Source organism: Erythranthe guttata, chromosome 5 (genome assembly GCF_056151865.1).
Source record: "Erythranthe guttata isolate IM_541 chromosome 5, IM_541, whole genome shotgun sequence".
NCBI classification, from domain to species: Eukaryota; Viridiplantae; Streptophyta; class Magnoliopsida; order Lamiales; family Phrymaceae; genus Erythranthe; species Erythranthe guttata.
Window position 1 is genome coordinate 11,538,333 of NC_142537.1, and position 19,388 is coordinate 11,557,720.

General features: G+C 36.5%; 1 protein-coding gene and 1 pseudogene across 1 annotated transcript; one reads left to right on the plus strand and one right to left on the minus strand.

Moving 5' to 3' along the window:
• Positions 1–14,451: 14,451 nt before the first annotated feature.
• On the minus strand, positions 14,452–14,560 carry LOC148770621 (U6 spliceosomal RNA; annotated as a pseudogene).
• Positions 14,561–16,569: 2,009 nt separating this feature from the next.
• Positions 16,570–18,711, plus strand: LOC105954851 (rust resistance kinase Lr10). The gene is given in 3 exon segments (XM_088817948.1): positions 16,570–17,242; positions 17,402–17,553; positions 17,555–18,711. Coding segments are annotated over 3 exon segments (1,791 nt in total). The 3' UTR covers positions 18,521–18,711.
• The last annotated feature ends 677 nt before the right edge of the window (positions 18,712–19,388 follow it).

A 19,388-nucleotide genomic window follows, 5' to 3' on the forward strand; every position in this document is an offset into this window, starting at 1 on the left:
AACCTATATAAAAATTTCAGGAATGTAATTCTAATTTCGTTAAAAAAAAAAAAAAATTGGAATGAAAAAAGTCCAAATGAGATTATTTTGATCAGAATCGACAAAAATTGAAAATTATATTTTAATTCACTGAAAATAAAATACATAATAATTTCGATATTATAAATATTAATTTTATCATAAAGTTGTTGAAATGTAATTGAAAATCCGTAAAAAAACTATAGGGTGTTGAAGTTCACCAAAAATTCACGGAAGACCCCCGCCGATCACTAACCAGCGCCGCTGGAATCTACAAGAGGCTATTGAATTTTGTATACCTTCAAAGAAAAATTCCATTTTCTTTTTAAGAAATTAAGCATGTAGGGGGTCATTGTTAAATGGAATCAAACCTTAAGATACTTTTAGTAATTATGGATACCTAATTGGTGCTTTGGCAATTAGACCATACTTCAGGAGGGGTTGTGTAATTTACAACTTTTTTTAAGTTTTATGTAACTTAATTGAGGGTATTATAGACATTTCATACTTTTGTTTTAAAGGATCAGAGCAACCTAATCAAAGGGTGTGTCTTAACCAATAGGGTAATGATCTAGGGCTCGAGCCCCCCCTCCCCCACTTCCCCTTGTAATGGACTTGAATTTACTCAAAAAAAAATCAAAGGGTGTGTGTGGTAATTATGAATACGTGAGCGGCTTTTTGGTAATTTACCTTATATTGAATATAATGATTTTGTCTACCAATCTATTATGAATTGTTTTATCTTCTAGTATGTTAAAGTGTTTGGAGCGAATTGCATATAACCTCAAGGAGGAGGACTTAAATGCATATATGTTTAGACCAAAAACAATTTCCAAATATAATTCATCCCATGCCTTTCTCTAAAATACATCTCATGATATAATTTAAATCACTTTCATCCATTAAACTCTAACTTCATTCATTAATCGGGAAAATTACATTTTTCGTCCTCATACTTTACTCACTTTTTCAAAATTGTCCCTAAACATTTTGGAGTTACAATAGTAGTCCTTAATCATGCCATTTTTTGACAGAATTGGTCCGCCATTAATTTTTGCAGTTAAGTTGGATGGAAAATGGCATGTGCCTCTCACATGCCTTCAATTTACAACACTACATGAAAACTTTCAACAACACGCATGGCGTTGTAAAAACATAATTTTTATAATTATTATTTTTAATTAAAATTTAATATAAAATCGAAATCACGTAAATTCCAAAAAAATCAACTCGTTTCGGAAATATTGTTTAAAAAATCAAAATATAGTCTAAAAATTTAAAATATTGTTCCAAAATCGGCATTTTTGGATTTCAACTATATAATAAATATCCTTTCAAACCAAAATAAAAAACCCGATAGGAATTGGGGAATTAGAAATCTCCATTCCAATTTTCACCTCTAGTCAATTCCAAAAATCCCAATTGTGAGACAATATGTCGAGTTTTAAATCATTCAATATGGGTGAAAATTGGAAAGGAGTTTTCTTATGCTGCCTAGCTTGATCGAATTTTTTTTTTATTTTAAAATAATATATTCATTCAATTTCCAAAAATGCCGATTTAAAACACACCATTATTTTTTTAGACAATATTATGATTTTTTTAAACAATATTTTTGAATTTATTTTGAAAAAAAATTCTGAGTTTTAGATTATTAAATAAGGGTGAAAATTGGAACGGAGTTTTCTTACCCCGCCTATTACGATCAGATTTTTATTTTATTTAAAACAATAATTTTCATTTGGATTCAAGAAATTCCGGTTTTAAAACATTATATTATTATTTTAGACAATACTTCTAAAAATATTTTGAAACAATTTATCGAGTTTTACATTATTTAATTAGGGTGAAGATTGAAATGGAGGTTTCTTATCCCGCCTATTCGGATCGAATATTTATTTTATTTTGAAACAATGTTTTCATTCGAATTCCGAAAATCTTGATTTTGAAAGCAATATTTCATTTTTTTAAAACAATGTTTCAATTGTTTAAAGAATATTTCTTAAAGTATTTTAAAACAATATATATCGATTTTGTTCTTTTGGAATTTATATAATTTTGAATTTCAATCAAGTTTTAATTATGAAAAATTTGTTTTAACAAGACGCAATACGTGTTGTTAAAAGTCCATTTTCATGTAGTATTGTATATTGAAGGCATGTGAGAGGCACATGCCATTTTCCATCCAACTTAACAGCAAAAATAAACGGCGGACCAATTCTGCCAAAAAATGGCATGACTAAGGACTACTATTGTAACTCCAAAATGTTTAGGGACAGTTTTGAAAAAGTGGGTAAAGTATGAGGACGAAAAATGTAATTTTCCCTTCATTAACCACTTTCTTCACAACTTTTTTATTTTTCTTTTTTTCAGAAAATAAATTATTTTTTTCTGAATTTTTTTCAGACAAGTTTTCCGGCGTTAACTTTTTTTTTTTTTTTTTTTTTTTTTTTTTTTCCTGTTTTTTTCTCACAGTCGGTCACTAACACTGACCGCCAATCTCTAGCGTTGTTTTTTTCCTAATTTTTTTCCCCTAAATTACTTACTATGTGAGATAATAATATTGAAGGCCGAACTGTAGTATTTACTAATATAACTGTCACAAACAGTAATGTCGTGGACAGTAATATTGTAGGCCAAGACCATAAAATTAATTAATACATTAATAATAATGTGTTAACAACAATTTACTGTTTGAGACATTAATATTGGAGTTACGACAGTAATATTACTGTGTTTACTGTCTTTGACAACAATATTGCAAGCCAAGACAAGTGATATTAAGGATAATAGTTTTTCGAGAAAAAAAGTCATTGCTAGAGATCGGCGGCTGACTTGCCAAAAAAAAAGGTTCAGAAAAAAAAAATTCATAAAAAAAAAAATTAATAAAAAAGTCAACAGCGGCTGACATGCGGTGGCGGTTAAAATTAGAATAAGAATCAAAATTGTTTAATTGGTGAAATTTGGACAAAATTAGGATTTCAAGTAGTTAGGAGAAATTTTTGTATATATGAAATAGTTTTCTTTATTATGATATAAGTTTAAATGGAGGGGGCTATTTGAGATAACCCCTCCTTTAATTTCGTAAGAGGGATGAATCCAATTTTTAATCCCATTTCAGGGATAACCCCTCCCATAACAGCATACCTAAATTACCCCAATTGGTGTCTTTTTGGATTTTTATGTTTAACACTTTTTTTTAGTTTTTGATTTTCGGTTTTTTTTTTTAAATAATGTTTTTTATTTCGACATTTTTTTTAATGGATTTTTTTCGATTTTCTACTTTTTTTTCAGTTTTTTTTTAAATTGGTTATTTTTTAAAAAATTTTCCAGCATTTAAAATTGAAATCCACTACAAGCCTATTGAAAACCAGTATTTAATACCAAATTGAAATCCACTAAAAAGCTATTGAAATCCACTATATAATTAACGTAATATGCTATAAAAATAAAATAATTCACTACAAAATTAACGTAATACAATATTAAATTAATGTAATGCATTAACAAAACTACTACTATTAGTCTGTTTTATTTTTACAAAAGAAGAAGAAAAAAAAAAAAAAACGCCGCACAATAGTAGAATTATCCGAGCATCACCTCACCTAGTCACCGTTGCCGCCATCACTCTACCGGCTCAAATACCTAAAACAAAGAAAAGGAAGATAACATCGTGTCAATTTAATTCATTAAAAAAAATCATTTTGAAAGCAAAAATCTGAAATGCACTACAAGTTTATCAAAAACCACTACAAAAATATAGAAATCCAGTACAAAAAATCCCCTATACAAAGAGAAAATCCACTGAAATTTTATCGAAATACACTAAAAACTTGCCGAAATCCACTAAAATTCCTCTTTAATAAACGAATTTCATCGCAATAGTAGAGTCACCCGAGCATCACCCAACCTCGCCCCACTTGTTGCCATCACTCCGCTTGTGCAAGAACCTGAACCAAAGAAAAAGAAGACAACAACGTGTAAATTTAATTCATTCAAAAAAAAATCGGTCTACAAAGCAAGAATATTAAATCTACTACAATCTCATCAAAATCCACTACAGAAAATATCGAAATCCACTAAAATATTAACATAATCAAGTATGAAATTAACCTAATCCACTACAAAACAATTACAAAAGTATTAACGTAATCTACTACAAAATTAAACGAAATTCACTACAACAAATCCCTTTTTCAAAGAGAAAGTCCACTTCAATTATATTGAAATCCACTAAAATAATAATGTAATCTACTACAGAATTAACCTAATTCACTAAAACCAATCCCCTTTTCAAGGAGAAAATCCAATTCAAAATAAGAATTACAATCAAATTAAGAATTTATAATGCTCATTATAAGATCCTCAAAAATTAGAAAATCTTCCTTCAAGACTTAATTCAAAATATTCTACTTTCCCTAATATATATACATAAACCGGATACCTAATAAAACCAAAACAACAAGACAAAAAGGAGAAAAAAATAAGAGGAATACAAAGTGACTAGACCTATTTGTTCCACATCCAGTATCGTACCTTGAAAAATTCTGTAAGTGAAGGCACAGAACAAACCAAAAAAAAAAAAAAATCCTAATGCAGATTATTGAGATTACCTCAGCATCTAGGTACTCGCTGGATCCAGATCTGGCAGCCGAAGACAATTTTTTTCGTCCTTGGACAGTGCCGACAGGTTGGAGGTCGTCTTCGAGGCGGTGAAACCAAACTCGTCAAATGGGATGATGGGGGATCGTCTAATCGGATTTTCATGAATCTTGGTGGCGACGAGATATGCGAGTGAGAGGAATATTAACAGCGCAGAGGTGATGGCGGGCTATGATGGACGTTGGTGAGGCATAGAAAAAGAGAAGAGGGATGGTGGTCCTTATTTCCATCGCCGAGAGAAGAAAAACGGAAGAAGAGATGGTGGTTGGGGAAGAGAAAAATATCGAGAGAGAGAGAGAGAGAGAGAGAGAGAACTGGTGTGGCTATGTAGGTTAAACATTGTGTGATATTAGTTTGATGGAGGGTATAATTGTATTATAAAATTTAAAATTAGATTATGGATTTATCTTAAAATGGGAGGAAAAAAAAGGACTCCCTCTAATAATGAATGTCATATGAGGTGGTTTTGTCAAATAATCCCTAAATAGATCGATAATTCTATCTACCAAAGTGATATATCTAATTGGGTCAGCCCAATGGACCTACAATTTCTTTACCTACTAGGCCACGAGCCCGATTTAGAAGACCACTACTACGAAGGCCCAATCACCTTCAAAAAGGTTTGGGCCGGACAAATTAACTTCAGCCCAATCAATGAGGTATACATAATGATTTAATTCATTTGTTAAGGTACGTTCTATTATCCAAGCAATTCAACTGCTCATATTCTCTCAACTATTTCTACTATTTGCACGTCTGACTTGAGCGTCGGAGGGGTTTCTGCCGGATCAACCTCCGACTTAGTTTACGTGTACTCTGTTCGCCAGTGAGCCAGTGACCTACGTTTCTCTTCCAGCTCATCCTACTGCAACTACTACAGGTGATCTGATTTTAGCATCATCATAATGGCGCCGTCTGTAGGAAGGCATACTAGATCACGTATCGCACAGGATGCCCTTGACACATCTGGTTGGAGGGAGCATGACACTGCTAACAACCTCCCGCCTCAGCGAGGCTCTGGCTTACCGCTTCCCCCTTCCCGCATTCGGGATCCAACACAACTCTCTCCTCGCGAGCCCCCACTGGGGACTCAGCAGGGTCAACTTCAACCTACTTCTCAAACGGTTCAAATAACTAATGACGCCCTTCATCACATGATCGCAGAAACCTCTGCTCGTACTTCCACTTAAGCAGTGGCACGATACATCGCCACAGCGAGAGACAACACTCTTCATGCGGCTCCACCCGTGGTATAGCCACCTCCACCGCCGCAAGATAACGACCGCCAAACAATTGTGTCGTCGGCATCCACTTCAGACCCTAGGTCTCGGATGCAACAATCCACTCATCGCCGCGAGGCATGAACTGGGCAACAACACCCACGTTCACCTCCAAGAGGCAACGCCTCTCGCCAGCGAGCTCCTCCACTCAATGGTGGAAGGGATAAAATCAATAGTCGGGTATCTCGCTCGAATCACCTCTCCCACTTAGGCATTCCTATTGGTAGAAGGGCAATAACTCCAATAAGGCGCAGTCCCTTCACTGTCGCCATACTCAATGAGATACCACCCCAAAGGGTAAATGTCTCGGGTCTGCCGCAGTTCGATAGTGACCCACATGAGCACCTTGAAAAGTTCTACGCCATGGTGGAACTATATGGCCCTACTGATGCGGCGTTGTGCAAAATGTTCCGCGCAATGCTCTCCAAACGAGCTCTGAGCTGGTCCAACTCCTTGCCCACTGGGTCAATTGAAGCTCTCTCCCAACTATCGGATCGCTTCACTAACCAGTTCGCTATCAACAAAAAATACGCTAATACTCCCGCGTACCTCTTCACTATCGTCCTGAGAGAGGGCGAAACCCTCCGCAACTGTGTTAAGTGTATTTTTTTCACTTAATTACATCTTTTAATTGGAGCTTTTGGTGTATTTTATTGATAATTAGTGCTTAAAGTTTTGATTTATTGTGCTTCAGGCACAAATTGAAGAATTTGCAATTTAGAAGAAAAAATGGACAAAAATTGGAGAAGTCAACGCCACTGGACATGTCAAGATCTCGGACGGCCGTCCAAGAAATACACTAGGAATCCAGACGGCCGTCTGAAGCAAGAAAGAGAAAAATAAACCACGGCATTTCAGACGGCCGTCCGAAATGGAGAACAAATCTCTCGACGGCCGTCCGAGCAGGCGAAACTGCGCCAGTAAGGAATTTCCAATTGTACAAGGAAACTGCATTTTCCCCATTTTTTCCTACCTCAAAAAAGGCCATGTCAATCACAAAGCTAGGAGTCCTCTTTTTACGCAATTTCGAGAGCAAAAGAGCAATAACGAAGACGAAGAATTTGAAGACTTCAAGCATAGTTTTTATCTTCCATGAATTCTTTTTATTTAGATTTTAATTTAATCATGAGCAGCTAAACTCTTTATTTCTAGAATTTTATTTTGAACCTTATGTGGGATTTATGAACCCTTTTCTATGATTTTATGCAAGTTTTAATTCCGGATTATTTCGTTTACTTGTTTTATTAAGTGCATGAAACTGGCCACTTTATGTGTTTTTGTGTTATTGTTAAATGCGTGAATCGGAAGATCAGTTTAATAATTACAACTTGGGTAGAAGAGCCTTTGTTGTACTAACATAGGAATATAGTTAATCTCTTATGTAGCCATTATTGAGATTTGTGCTTCATGTTGTGTTCTACATTTAATTGCGTAGAAATACAGTAATTCAATCTATAATATTATAATCGTAATACATGCGGAAGCAGGTTATGATTAATTTAGCATCTCAGGTTAGTAATCCGATTTAATAACTTGCATAATTGAAGAAATTGGGGAATTAATAATCACATAGGGGAAGAATAAAATCCTAGGCTTGTTTACTCCGAAAAATCACCGTGCTTAATTGTTGTCTTGCACTTGCCTGTTGAATAGAGTTTAATTTAGTTTAATCAATCTTCTCTCGGCTGTGTAGGGTGGACTTGATCACAATTGGTAGAATTTAGTGATTAGAACTAGATAATTTAATATTCTCTGTGGGATCGATATTCGGCTTAATTGTCCACTATATTACTTATTCGATACGTGAAAAACTTGCGTGTAGGTAAAATCACCAACAAACTACATTCAACGATTTGTGGAGGCAGCTCATGAAGTTCCTAACATGGGAGCATGCATGCTCTCTGGAATCATTCAACATGACTTGAAGCAAGGTATATTCAAGGAATCTATCGCGGGAAGACCTCCAACCACTCTGAAAGAGTTATTAAGTCGTGGTGAGAAACACGTGCGCATCGAAGAGGCTTCGGCCCTCACTCCTCCCAAGAGGAAAAGTATTGATGATCACTTCGACACCCGACGACGAGATGATCGACGGCAATCGTCGACATCTCAGGGACAATCTCCTTCAACGTGCCTGGATTTTCAATGATGTCAATGACACGTGGAGTCTTTCGAGCCCATAACATAGTTAGTGATCGCACCATCCTAAATTGGGGGGTTATCCCACCCCAAGGATGATGCATCCCCTCACCTCTCCTCGTCAATTGGGCGACCAGCCTCCACCCTCGTATGCCCATCACTGCGAGACAACTCCCACGAGGAGCCGACCCGCTCGCGGCTACAAGCGCGAGAATGACGTGGAAGAAGCACCTACAATTTCAAATTAGTATAAATTTTGTTTTTTCGAGCGATTCGCTCCCTACATGTTTATTTCCCTTCGCCTCAAGCAGGCTTGTAACATTCAAACTTTCAATTAACGAATAAAACAAGTTCTTCTTCTTACTCTCAGCATTGTTACTGTTTCACTACACAATTATCAGCTCAAGTTAACATTATTACAACCCTAGAAACACTTAGCAACATTATGGTGATCTATATAGCCTGGTCAACTTGATTACCTAAATCTCTCTACTTGTTTTTAACGGGTCCTTCATTTAAAATATGGCCACGGTCCTAACATACTTACGGCCCATGAGGTCTAACAAGGGGCATGATCCCCATCAAAGAATCTTGAGAGATTGATCCCCTCATCAAGTACATCACGCACAATGCTAAATGTAAACACATACAAGCAACGCGTCAAACCAATGACAATGTCAAACAATATAAAACTCAAACGAAATAGTAGTGGACATATCCATCTACTCCAAGTATGAAGATAAATTAAGTACTCCGCCCACATATAGGGGAGCACATATCCTATCAAATACCTATACTACACTTGGCACTCATATTACGAGCCCAAGTCACTCCCGCAGTGTCGTCATCTGCCTCAGCATCATTCGCTATCTCGGTATCCGCATCGCACGCACCGCCCCATGGTCGCGCCCCTCCGACCCATGCACCAACGCGCTTTCGCGCCCTTCCGGCCCGCGCACCAACGAGCCTTCGCGCGACTTGGGCCCACGCGCCATCGCCGCCGCCGACCAACCTCGAAGCGCGCGCCCACACCTCGTCAGGCGCGTCACGCACCCGCCCCCGCCGCGCGCCCTCCCCGAACGTCCGCGCCCCGCAGCACACCCGCCCCGCGCGTCCGCCCTCGGCCGCGCCCCAAGCCGCCGTTGCCCGACCTCCGTTGAGGAGGCGCGTGCCGGAACTCCACATCGCGCCTTTCCGCCGCCACGCGTGGTTCCCAACCCAACCTCCATGCTCAAAGGCAACGCTCTAACGCGAGAATACTACAATTTTAACTCTCGACACGATCTGGAACCTCTTTTGACTTGGCTCCCACATCAACTCGAGAGTGGGGGGCTTAATGATATGCCTAATTGGGACAGCCCAATGGGCCTACAATTTCTTTACCTACTGGGCCACGAGCCCAATTTAGAAGACCACTACTACGAAGGCCCAATCATCTTCAAATAAGGTTTGAGCCTGACAAATTAACTTCAGCCCAATCAATGAGGTATACATAAGGATTTAATTCATTTGTTAAGGTACGTTCTATTATCCAAGCAATTCAATTGCTCATATTCTCTCAACTATTTCTATTATCCGCACGTCTAACTTGAGCGTCAGAGGGTTTTCCACCGGATCAACCCCTGACTTTGTTTACGTGTATTCTGTTCGCAGGAGTCTCAAGAACATCTAGCTCGTGAGCCAGTGACCTATGTTGCTCTTCCAGCTCAGCCTACTGCAACTGTAGCAACAAATTCTTATCTGCTATTTAAACAAACAAGAAAAACTTGCACAAAGATAATTGTTTGAATTAAAAATAAATATTGCGGGTTACAAACTCTAATTTAATCATCTGATTCTTCTCTCATGAACAATATATAGTTGAATTTGAAAATTCGGAGTCGGGTCGTTAACTTGATCTTCTCCGGATTTGATTTTGAATTTGAATAACGTTTTCCGAGGGTCTTGCGACTTGAGTCTTGGATCGAACGCTAAACTTTGACGAACATTGACTTGAAGATCTTGGAGTTCTTGATGGATTTGGCCCTTCAATCGTCCTTCGATCTTGATTTGATGTTAATAACATTAATTCGAGGGTTTAGCACCGTAATCTCGAATTAAACACTTTAACGTGCCTTGAATTTAATGAAGAACGACTTGAATATTGTAGAGAGAATTCTCCTACAATTTTTCTTCTTCTTGAGTTGTGTCTTGAATTGTGTAGGAAGAGTCCCTATTTATAGTGGTAGAATAAGAGTCCTAGATAAAACTTCTTGATGATGTGGCGCAATTTGATTGGCCATTTTTAATTTGATATTTATCCCTTAAAACTTGAAAGAGAAGAAACAATCCTATTGGCTAATAATTAATTGATATTTATCTCCATAACTTGCCTTGAAAGACAAGATATAATTTAATTTAGATACAATTTAATTGGCTAATTTAAATAACCAATTAATTAATTTTATGCGTCTACAAATGCCCCCTCGAGACTTGTTCACGGACAATGCGTCTTGGAGTGAATGAGTCTCGGTAATTGCCCAACTTCAATTGCAGCTTTGATCTAGCAAAGGACATACATCTTTTGAAATCACTACTAAACATAAAGAAATTCTAAGTTGCCTACGTACCATGTAAAGGGATCAAGTCATAACGTAGTTCAAAATATATCCTTTTGAGGGATGTCGTGCACGTTCTATACTCATGTGGGCATGGAAAAACATATGATGTTTAAACTTGTACTGAATGAGCATTTGGCTTGAATTTGTAGATAGTTTACGCTTGTATCAAGGAGCCTTAATTTGGACTTGGACATATAGATAGTTTATGCTTGTATATATCGAGGAGCCTTGACTTGACTTGTGTACATAGATAGTTTATGCTCGTATCAAGGAGCCTTGATTTGACTTGGATATATAGATAGTTTATGCTCGTATCAAGGAGCCTTGATTCGACTTGGATATGTAGATAGTTTATGCTCGTATAAAGGAGCCTTGATTCTATTTGGATATATAGATAGTTTATGCTCGTATCAAGGAGCCTTGATTCGATTTGGATATGTAGACCTTTTAAACTCGTGTCAAGGAGTACTTCATTTGATTTGGACATGTAGGCCTTTTAAACTCGTGTCAATGAGTGATTCATTTGATTTGGACATGTAGACCTTTTAAACTCATGTCAAGGAGTGCTTCACTTGATTTGGACTTGTAGACCTTTTAAACTCGTGTCAAGGAGTGTTTCATTTGATATGGACACGTAGACATTTTAAACTCGTGTCAAGGAGTACTTCATTTGGACATGTAGACCTTTTAAACTCGTGTCGAGGAGTACTTTATTTGGACATGTAGACCTTTTAAACTCATGTCAAGGAGTACTTCATTTGATATGGACATGTAGACCTTTTAAACTCGTGTCGAGGAGTACTTCATTTGGACATGTAGACCTTTTAAAATCATATCAAGGTGTACTTCATTTGATTTTGACTTGTAGACCTTTTAAACTTGTGTCAATGAGTACTGATTTCAACTTGAATTTGTAAACATTTTAAACTCATGCCAAGGAGTACTGATTTGAATTTGCATATGTAAACCTTTTAAACTCGTGCCAAGAAGTACTGATTTGATTTGACTTGTCATATTGCGTAGGGTATTGCTTCTTCCAAAGACTTGCCCCCATCCTCATGATCTTCTTGTTCTTCTTCAACATGTTCTTCTTTGAGCTGATACGATTTTTGGAATGAAGGTTCTTATACTCCATTTGCAGTTATGCTCAATTCCATATCATGTGCTCGAGTGGCCAACTCCTCAAAACTTTCAGGTTGAATTCCTTGAAGGATGTATCGGAGTCCCCATTGCATTCCTTGGATGCACAGTTCAATAGCTGATGTCTTAGGCAGTCGATCCTTGCAATTAAGACTCAAATTTCTCCAACGGTTGATGTAGTCGATGACATGTTCCTTCTTCCACTGGCGGGAATTGGTGAGCTCAATCATGCTGACTGTTCTTCGAGTGCTGTAAAAACGGTTGAGAAAATTTTCCTCTAAGTGCTTCCAGCTATCAATGGAGTTTGCCCCCAAATCGATGTACCAATCAAACGCATTGTCTTTGAGCGATCGGACAAATTGTTTGAAGATGTGATCTCCGTACGTCCCGACATCATTGCAAGTCTCAACGAAGTGTGGCACATGTTGCTTGGGGTTGCCTTTGCCATCAAATTGTTGAAACTTTGGAGGTATATAGCCCATTGGAATCTTTAGATCATCAATCCTTTGCGTGTATGGCTTGACATAGGTTGATGACGACTTCGAGCTTCCTTCCAACTTGTCTTTGATAGTTCCACTGATCAGCGTCATCACTTGATCTACATGAATTAGCCCTTCGGGACAAACTTGAAGTTCTTGAGCTGGAGCCTTCTCGTTTTCAACTGGTTGTTGCTTTGTGGATGTCTCGACTTCGTCTTGAGCCTCTATCTGATTTTCCACAGCTTGACTAGCATCGGATTTGTGCATCTTGTTGATCAACTTGGCAATTTGAGAATCTCGATGTTGAACATGCTTTGCGAGTCCCTCAATGGCCTATATTAAAGTTGCAATTTGCTCTTCCATAGTAGTGGAACTTGTCACGAGGAACGCTAGTTCGAGAGCTTCAATAAGAGAAGAGATGAGAGGTAGATATTGTCCCCACTGGGTGTGCCAAAATTTGTAGCAACAAATTCTTATCTGCGATTTAAACAAACAAGAAAAACTTGCACAAAGATTATTTATTGAATTAAAAATAAATATTGCGGGTTACAAACTCTAATTTAATCCTCTGATTCTTCTCTCATAAACAATATATAGTTGACTTTGAAAATTCGGAGTCGGGTCATTGACTTGATCTTCTCCGGATTTGATTTTGAATTTGAATAACGTTTTCCGAGGATCATGCGACTTGAGTCTCAGATCGAACGCTAAACTTCAATGAACTTTGACTTGAAGATCTTGGTGTTCTTGATGGATTTGGCCCTTCAATCTCCCTTTGATCTTGATTTGATGTTAATAACGTTAATTCGAGGGTTTAGCACCGTAATCTCGAATTAAACACTTTAACGTGCCTTGAATTTGATGAAGAACGACTTGAATATTGTAGAGAGAATTTCTCCTACGGTTTTTCTTCTTCTTGAGTTGTGTCTTGAATTGTGTAGGGAGGGTCCCTATTTATAGTGGTAGAATAAGAGTCATAGATAAACCTTCTTGATGATGAGGCGCGATTTGATTGGCCCTTTTAATTTGATATTTATCTCTTAAAACTTGAAAGATAAGAAACAATCCTATTGGCCAATAATTAATTGATATTTATCTCCATGATTTTTCTTGCAAGACAAGATATAATTTAATTTAGACACAATTTAATTGGCTAATTTAATTAACCAATTAGGGTAAATGAGTGATACCTCGTATTTCTGAAAATATATATGAGGAGGTCCTATTGATTTTTCTGTCATAGTCAAAAACCCAAATTTTGGTTTTTAATTTGGTAGACCCCCCGAGCAACTTGAAGTACATGTTTTGCCCTTATAAAATCAGTTTTTAGAACACCACGTTGGTACTCGATTCATATTCATTCATCGTTCTCTCTCCACTCCCCAAACCCTAGCCCTCTATCTTCTCTCTTCTGCCGCCGCCGTGATATTTTCCATTCCGCCGCGATTATTAGTGGCTGATCTCTACCTAGGCAAACCGCCGCTCCGTTCCCTCTCTTCCTCCGCCACTGTCACCGATGCCCTCGCCGCAATAAAATCGTCGGAATTTGGAGATGATAGGTAGGAGCCGTTGTCGAGTCTCTGCCGCCGGCGTCGCGAGATCTGAGACCACAAGAAGGCAGGGCCGGCCCTGGACCAGGGCGAGCGGGGCCCAGGCCCAGGCATATTTGTCAACAGGGCCCCAAATTTTTGTTGTATGTTAGTAGGCCATAAATATAATATGTTTAATTCCTTTTTTTTTTTTTTTCCTATTTTCAGCCCTCCCTTTCTTCTACTAACGTGAAAGGTCCTCCTTTTTTTTTTTTTTTGACTTTTCAACTCCCTCCCCTCCCCTCCTCAATCCCCACTAATGCTTTTACCCAATTCTTTTAGTTTTTAAATATTACCCCCACTTTCTCCATATATATCTTTTTACTCCAATTTTATTTTTCTCTCGGCTGAACCCCTGTATCATTTTATGTTTCTATTTTTCTATAAGTTATACTTTAATTTTTTTTTATTATTAATTTTTTATTTCATAACTTTAAACTAGTTTTTGTTAAAGTAAATATTTTTTTTTAATATAATTTTATTAATTTTTTTTGGCTAAAAGAAAAATTCATGATGATGCCTCGTTAAAAACCTTGATTACCATAAAAATTTGGACCATATTCCGGTTTATGGGTGTCATCCTTGCGCATGCGCCATGCTAATCTTTTATGTATCGTTCCAATTTTATAATTTTATTACTAAATATGTTTATATTTTACATATATATATTTTCAAAAAAATCGAGGATGTTCCCTGTATTAATTTTTTCTTTTTTTAGGTACCGAACCCCGTATTATTTCGGGGCACAATTTTGTGTTTTGCCCAGAGCCCCAAAATACGCCGGACCGGCCCTGTAAGAAGGGAAGATGTTTCGAGAGAAGAATTGGCACCTAGTTTCTCTTTCACCTCTCTTTCGGCGCCGTGGCGACTCCGCCTCTGCCAACGAAGCTGCGCTCGCCACTCTCCTAAACCTTGCCGTCAAAGATGAAACGTGTTGCTAATATTGTAAGTCATTATTGCTGACATTTTGATAATTGTTTGTACGTGAGTTTGATGGCCAAATTACAGAGGAGGTGACTTTCCACTTGGTTTGATGGGGATTTTTTTTTATTATTATTACAGAAAATGACAGAGGACTAGATTTTATTTATTTATTTATTTTTGGCCGGTGAAATATTTTATTTTCTGCAACTTTTGAATAAACAAATCCATGCATCCATGATCCATATATATATGAGTGTATATAGTTTGATGTTTGTGTCGATTAGTGAATCTGTTTTTTTTTTTTTTTTTTTTTGCGCTTTCGGTTTTGTGTTGGCTTCTTATGAGTACTTTCGCAGATTTGTTGGTCAAGTTGCCGTTTCTTTTGTCGCAATAATACAATTATTTCGATGAAACATATAATCGAGATTAAAAGTTGTGTGCTTTGATCTAATAATTATAGGGTTTACTCTGTATATTTCTTTTTCCATTATGTTTTCATGTAACCGAATTTTAAATGGTGTTCATCATTCAAAACAACTCCTTTTGTAACTGATAGATCAGAGTCGTTGTGTGGAGAAGTGGGATTTGATTCACATTTAGTCGTATATATAACTATATATATGTAACTATAGATGACTATAGATAACTAACTATTGTCATGACTACATATAACTATACATTACATATAACTATACATGACTATATAACTTGTAGTATACTATAGTCATTTGTAGCCGTTTACAGTACAATAAATTTATCAATAAATTATTTTTCATTGTTTTTTTGTATTTTTCATATAATGTAATTCGCCTGTTCCATTTTGCTCTTCATTTTCTTTAATTCGTATTTTTTTTGTCACAGATTTTGCTATTTGTATAACTTTATGATCGAGATGCAAAGAAGTGCCTTGTGAAGTCTGATTCATGTTACAATAGTCTAGACTTTATGTCACTATATATAACTATAGACAATTGTAGATAACTATAGTCACATGTAGTAGCATATAGTTATATATATGCTATGTGTTTTTTAATGCGGTAATGCTTGTTCATGTTTGAAGAAAAAAAAAAAACAAATTAAAAAAAATTAAAAAGTAAAAAGAAAATAATAAAAAAAAATACAGTATATATAAAAAATAATAATAAAATAAACATTTATATTTATTATTAAAAAAATCTATAAAAATGATAAATGCAGGTCCAAAAATGCTAAATACAGTTGGCCATAATGCTGAATGCAATTAGCGAAAATACTGAATGCAGTTGGGCAAAAATTGCACATAATGGCACAATAGTACTTTTGCCTATGTAGGGGGTATCTCAAAAGAAGAATTTAGGGGTGGACCTATCCCTATTTATTTTCCATAATAGGGGTGTATATCAAATGACCCCTAACCAATTAATTAATTTTATCCGTCTAAAGCAACTACTGCATGTGATCTAATTTTAGCATCATCACAAAGTATTCAAGTAATTTCCTTTTAGATTTATGCTAGCATTGAAGTGGCAAAAGAAACGAATTTATGATGAGGAGAGTTGTTAAGGAACTAGTCAAGAATGTGACCTGATTAGTAAAATTATTAGAAAAGAAAACAGTTTAATACTATGAATTAAGTCCTACCATCTGATCTGCTCTGCTCTCCCACAGTTTACTAGAAAAGAATGCTAGACTTGTTCAACCTTGTTAGTTAATTTGTACATAAACGGTAATAGCAAATGCACAAGTCTTCATAATTCAGATGTCTCCCTTCGTTTACTTTCTTTTGTTCTTACCACTTCGTTTACTAGGAAACGACGATGATTGTATGCAAACCAGATGCAGAAACGACGGCCCGATAATTCGGTTTCCTTTCAGACATACAAATCGGCAGCCTCAACATTGTGGCTATCCGGGCTTCGATTTATTCTGCGACCATAAAAACAATACCGTGCTCGTGCTCCCGTTCTCGGTTAATGTTATAATAAAGAAAATCAACTATGTATCTCAAAGAGTTCTTGTTTATGACCAAGAAAAATGTTTTCCGCAAAAGTTACCACTTCTAAACTTATCTGCTTCCCCTTTCTGTTTCTTGATAAAGTTCTTAGATGACTATACCCTGTTCAATTGTTCTGATCCGCCAGGAAGAGATTTAAGCATCGTAGTTCCTTGCCTTGGCGATTCCACGTGCCAATTCTATGCCGTTGATTCGAAACTTTCGATGGAATCACTTCCTTTGACTTCTTGTACCAAAACATATGAATTCAAATCCGTTCCGTGGAATATATTTCAAGAAAATGACTTCTATTTGGAGTGGTCTGAACCAGCATGTTCCGTCTGTGAAGATAAACGCAAAAGATGCAGCTCGTATAATTCTACGACATCGGATCGACACATTCAGTGTCTTTACCAACTCCCATCTACAAATCATCATGGTACTTTCGTGTTTAGTTGGATATTATATTTTCGTATTTTCAACGAAAAAGAAGCTTAAGTAATTATTTTGCTTACAGGAACAAGAAGGAAGCAACAAATTGAAGGTGAACATTTTTGTCTGTTCCTTTTTTGATATTTTTGTAATGGATTGGTTTAAGAATCTGACTTATAGATATTCTATTTCAAAGGTTTTGGTTCCATTCTTGCCGCGATAATACTCGCAGCTTTCGTCTATCTTTACATCAGAGTTAGAACATACCGAGAGAACCGAACGATGATTGGGATGTTTTTGCGAGATTACAAAGCCCTTTAAGCCGAGTAGATTTTCATACTTGGACATAAAAAGGATTACTCATCAATTTAGCGAGAAATTGGGCGAAGGGGGTTATGGAATTGTTTACAAAGGAAAGTTGAATAACGAAATAGACGTTGCAGTGAAAGTACTCAACAATTCCAACGGCAATGGAGAGGAGTTTGTGAATGAAGTAAGTACGATTGGGAGAATACACCACGTCAACATTGTGCGTCTTCTAGGATTTTGTGCCGATGGATTTCGAAGAGCTCTTGTTTATGAATTCTTACCAAACGGTTCTTTAGAAAAGTCCATTTTCCAAGCAGGTTCGAATAGAATTACTCTTGATTGGGAAAAGCTAAAGGATATTGCGCTAGGCATAGCAAAAGGCATAGAATATCTACACGAGGGGTGTGATCAACAAATACTCCATTTCGACATAAAGCCGCAAAACGTCTTGTTGGACCACAACCTCAACCCGAAGATTTGCGATTTTGGCCTTGCAAAGTTGTGCTCAAAGGAACAAAGTGCAGTGACAATGACTGCGGCTAGAGGAACAATGGGATATATTGCACCTGAAGTTCTGTCCAGGACTTTCGGAAGGGTTTCGTATAAGTCCGATGTTTATAGCTTCGGAATGTTGTTGCTCGAAATGGTAGGAGGGAGGAAAAACGAGGATCATAATGTAGATAATACTAGTTAGGTATATTTCCCTCAATGGATATACAATCATATAAATGCGGAGGATAATCCATTGTGGGCAAAAAATGAAGAAGGAAATAGTATAGCAAGGAAACTTAGTATAGTAGGGCTGTGGTGCATACAATGGTGTCCGACAGATCGTCCGTCAATGAAAGCTGTGGTGCAGATGTTGGAAGGAGAATGTGACGACCTTACAATGCCTCCGAATCCATTTCCATCTACTACAAATCCCATTGATGGAAAACATTATCAAACTCATATGTCGATCATATTAGAAGAGTAGTTGTTTTCTTTTTTATTTTCCATTGTAAAACTTTGTTGTGTTGTTTGTCAAAATAAAATAAAATAAACTTTATTGTGTTGAAGCTACTAAATTCCTGAAAGAGTTGAATAATATGACCTCTGTTGTTGATATTTGATCCTTTCATTTTGCAAATTAATCAATCAAATCAACCTTAATCTACCTTTATATTTCTATACTCTATTACTATTATTACTATTACTACTACTATCTATAAAAGGATGAATATTAGTTGAGTTTCTTCCATTTTATGTGAGGACTAAAAAGTCCTTAATAATAGACTAGAAGATAAGAGCATACAAGGATAATTGGGTAATATCTTAATAACAATATATAAACACCCATATTAATTTGTAACCGATGCAGTACTTGTTGGGCATACAAAGACAAAGGAGTGGTATTATATTTATTAATAACAATATCAAAATGCTGTGTGTTCAAAAAAAAAAAAGAAATTAGTACCAATATCAAACCATAATTCCTATCTGTAACCGATGAAACTAAACCATTTTTTTTCGAAAACAACGTTTCAATGTCATCTCTTATGAAATGTTAATGCACACATGCCTCAACCACAACTTGGTTTACCCGTCACACACTACATATATGATATACTGCCCAAAATAAATAAAATGGCTCTCATTCATTCATTCATTCATTAATATTTAGTCGGCATGCACACAATTTCCCCTGATTCTGAATATTTTAGCTAGCACTAATTTCGTTGATTTGCGAATTTGTATAGTTTAGTTTTTAATGTGTACGTTGGTAATACCCCGAACGATTGCCGTTTAAATCATCCGGCGAAAGGAAAAATAATTTAATTATGTCAAATACTTTACAATATTGA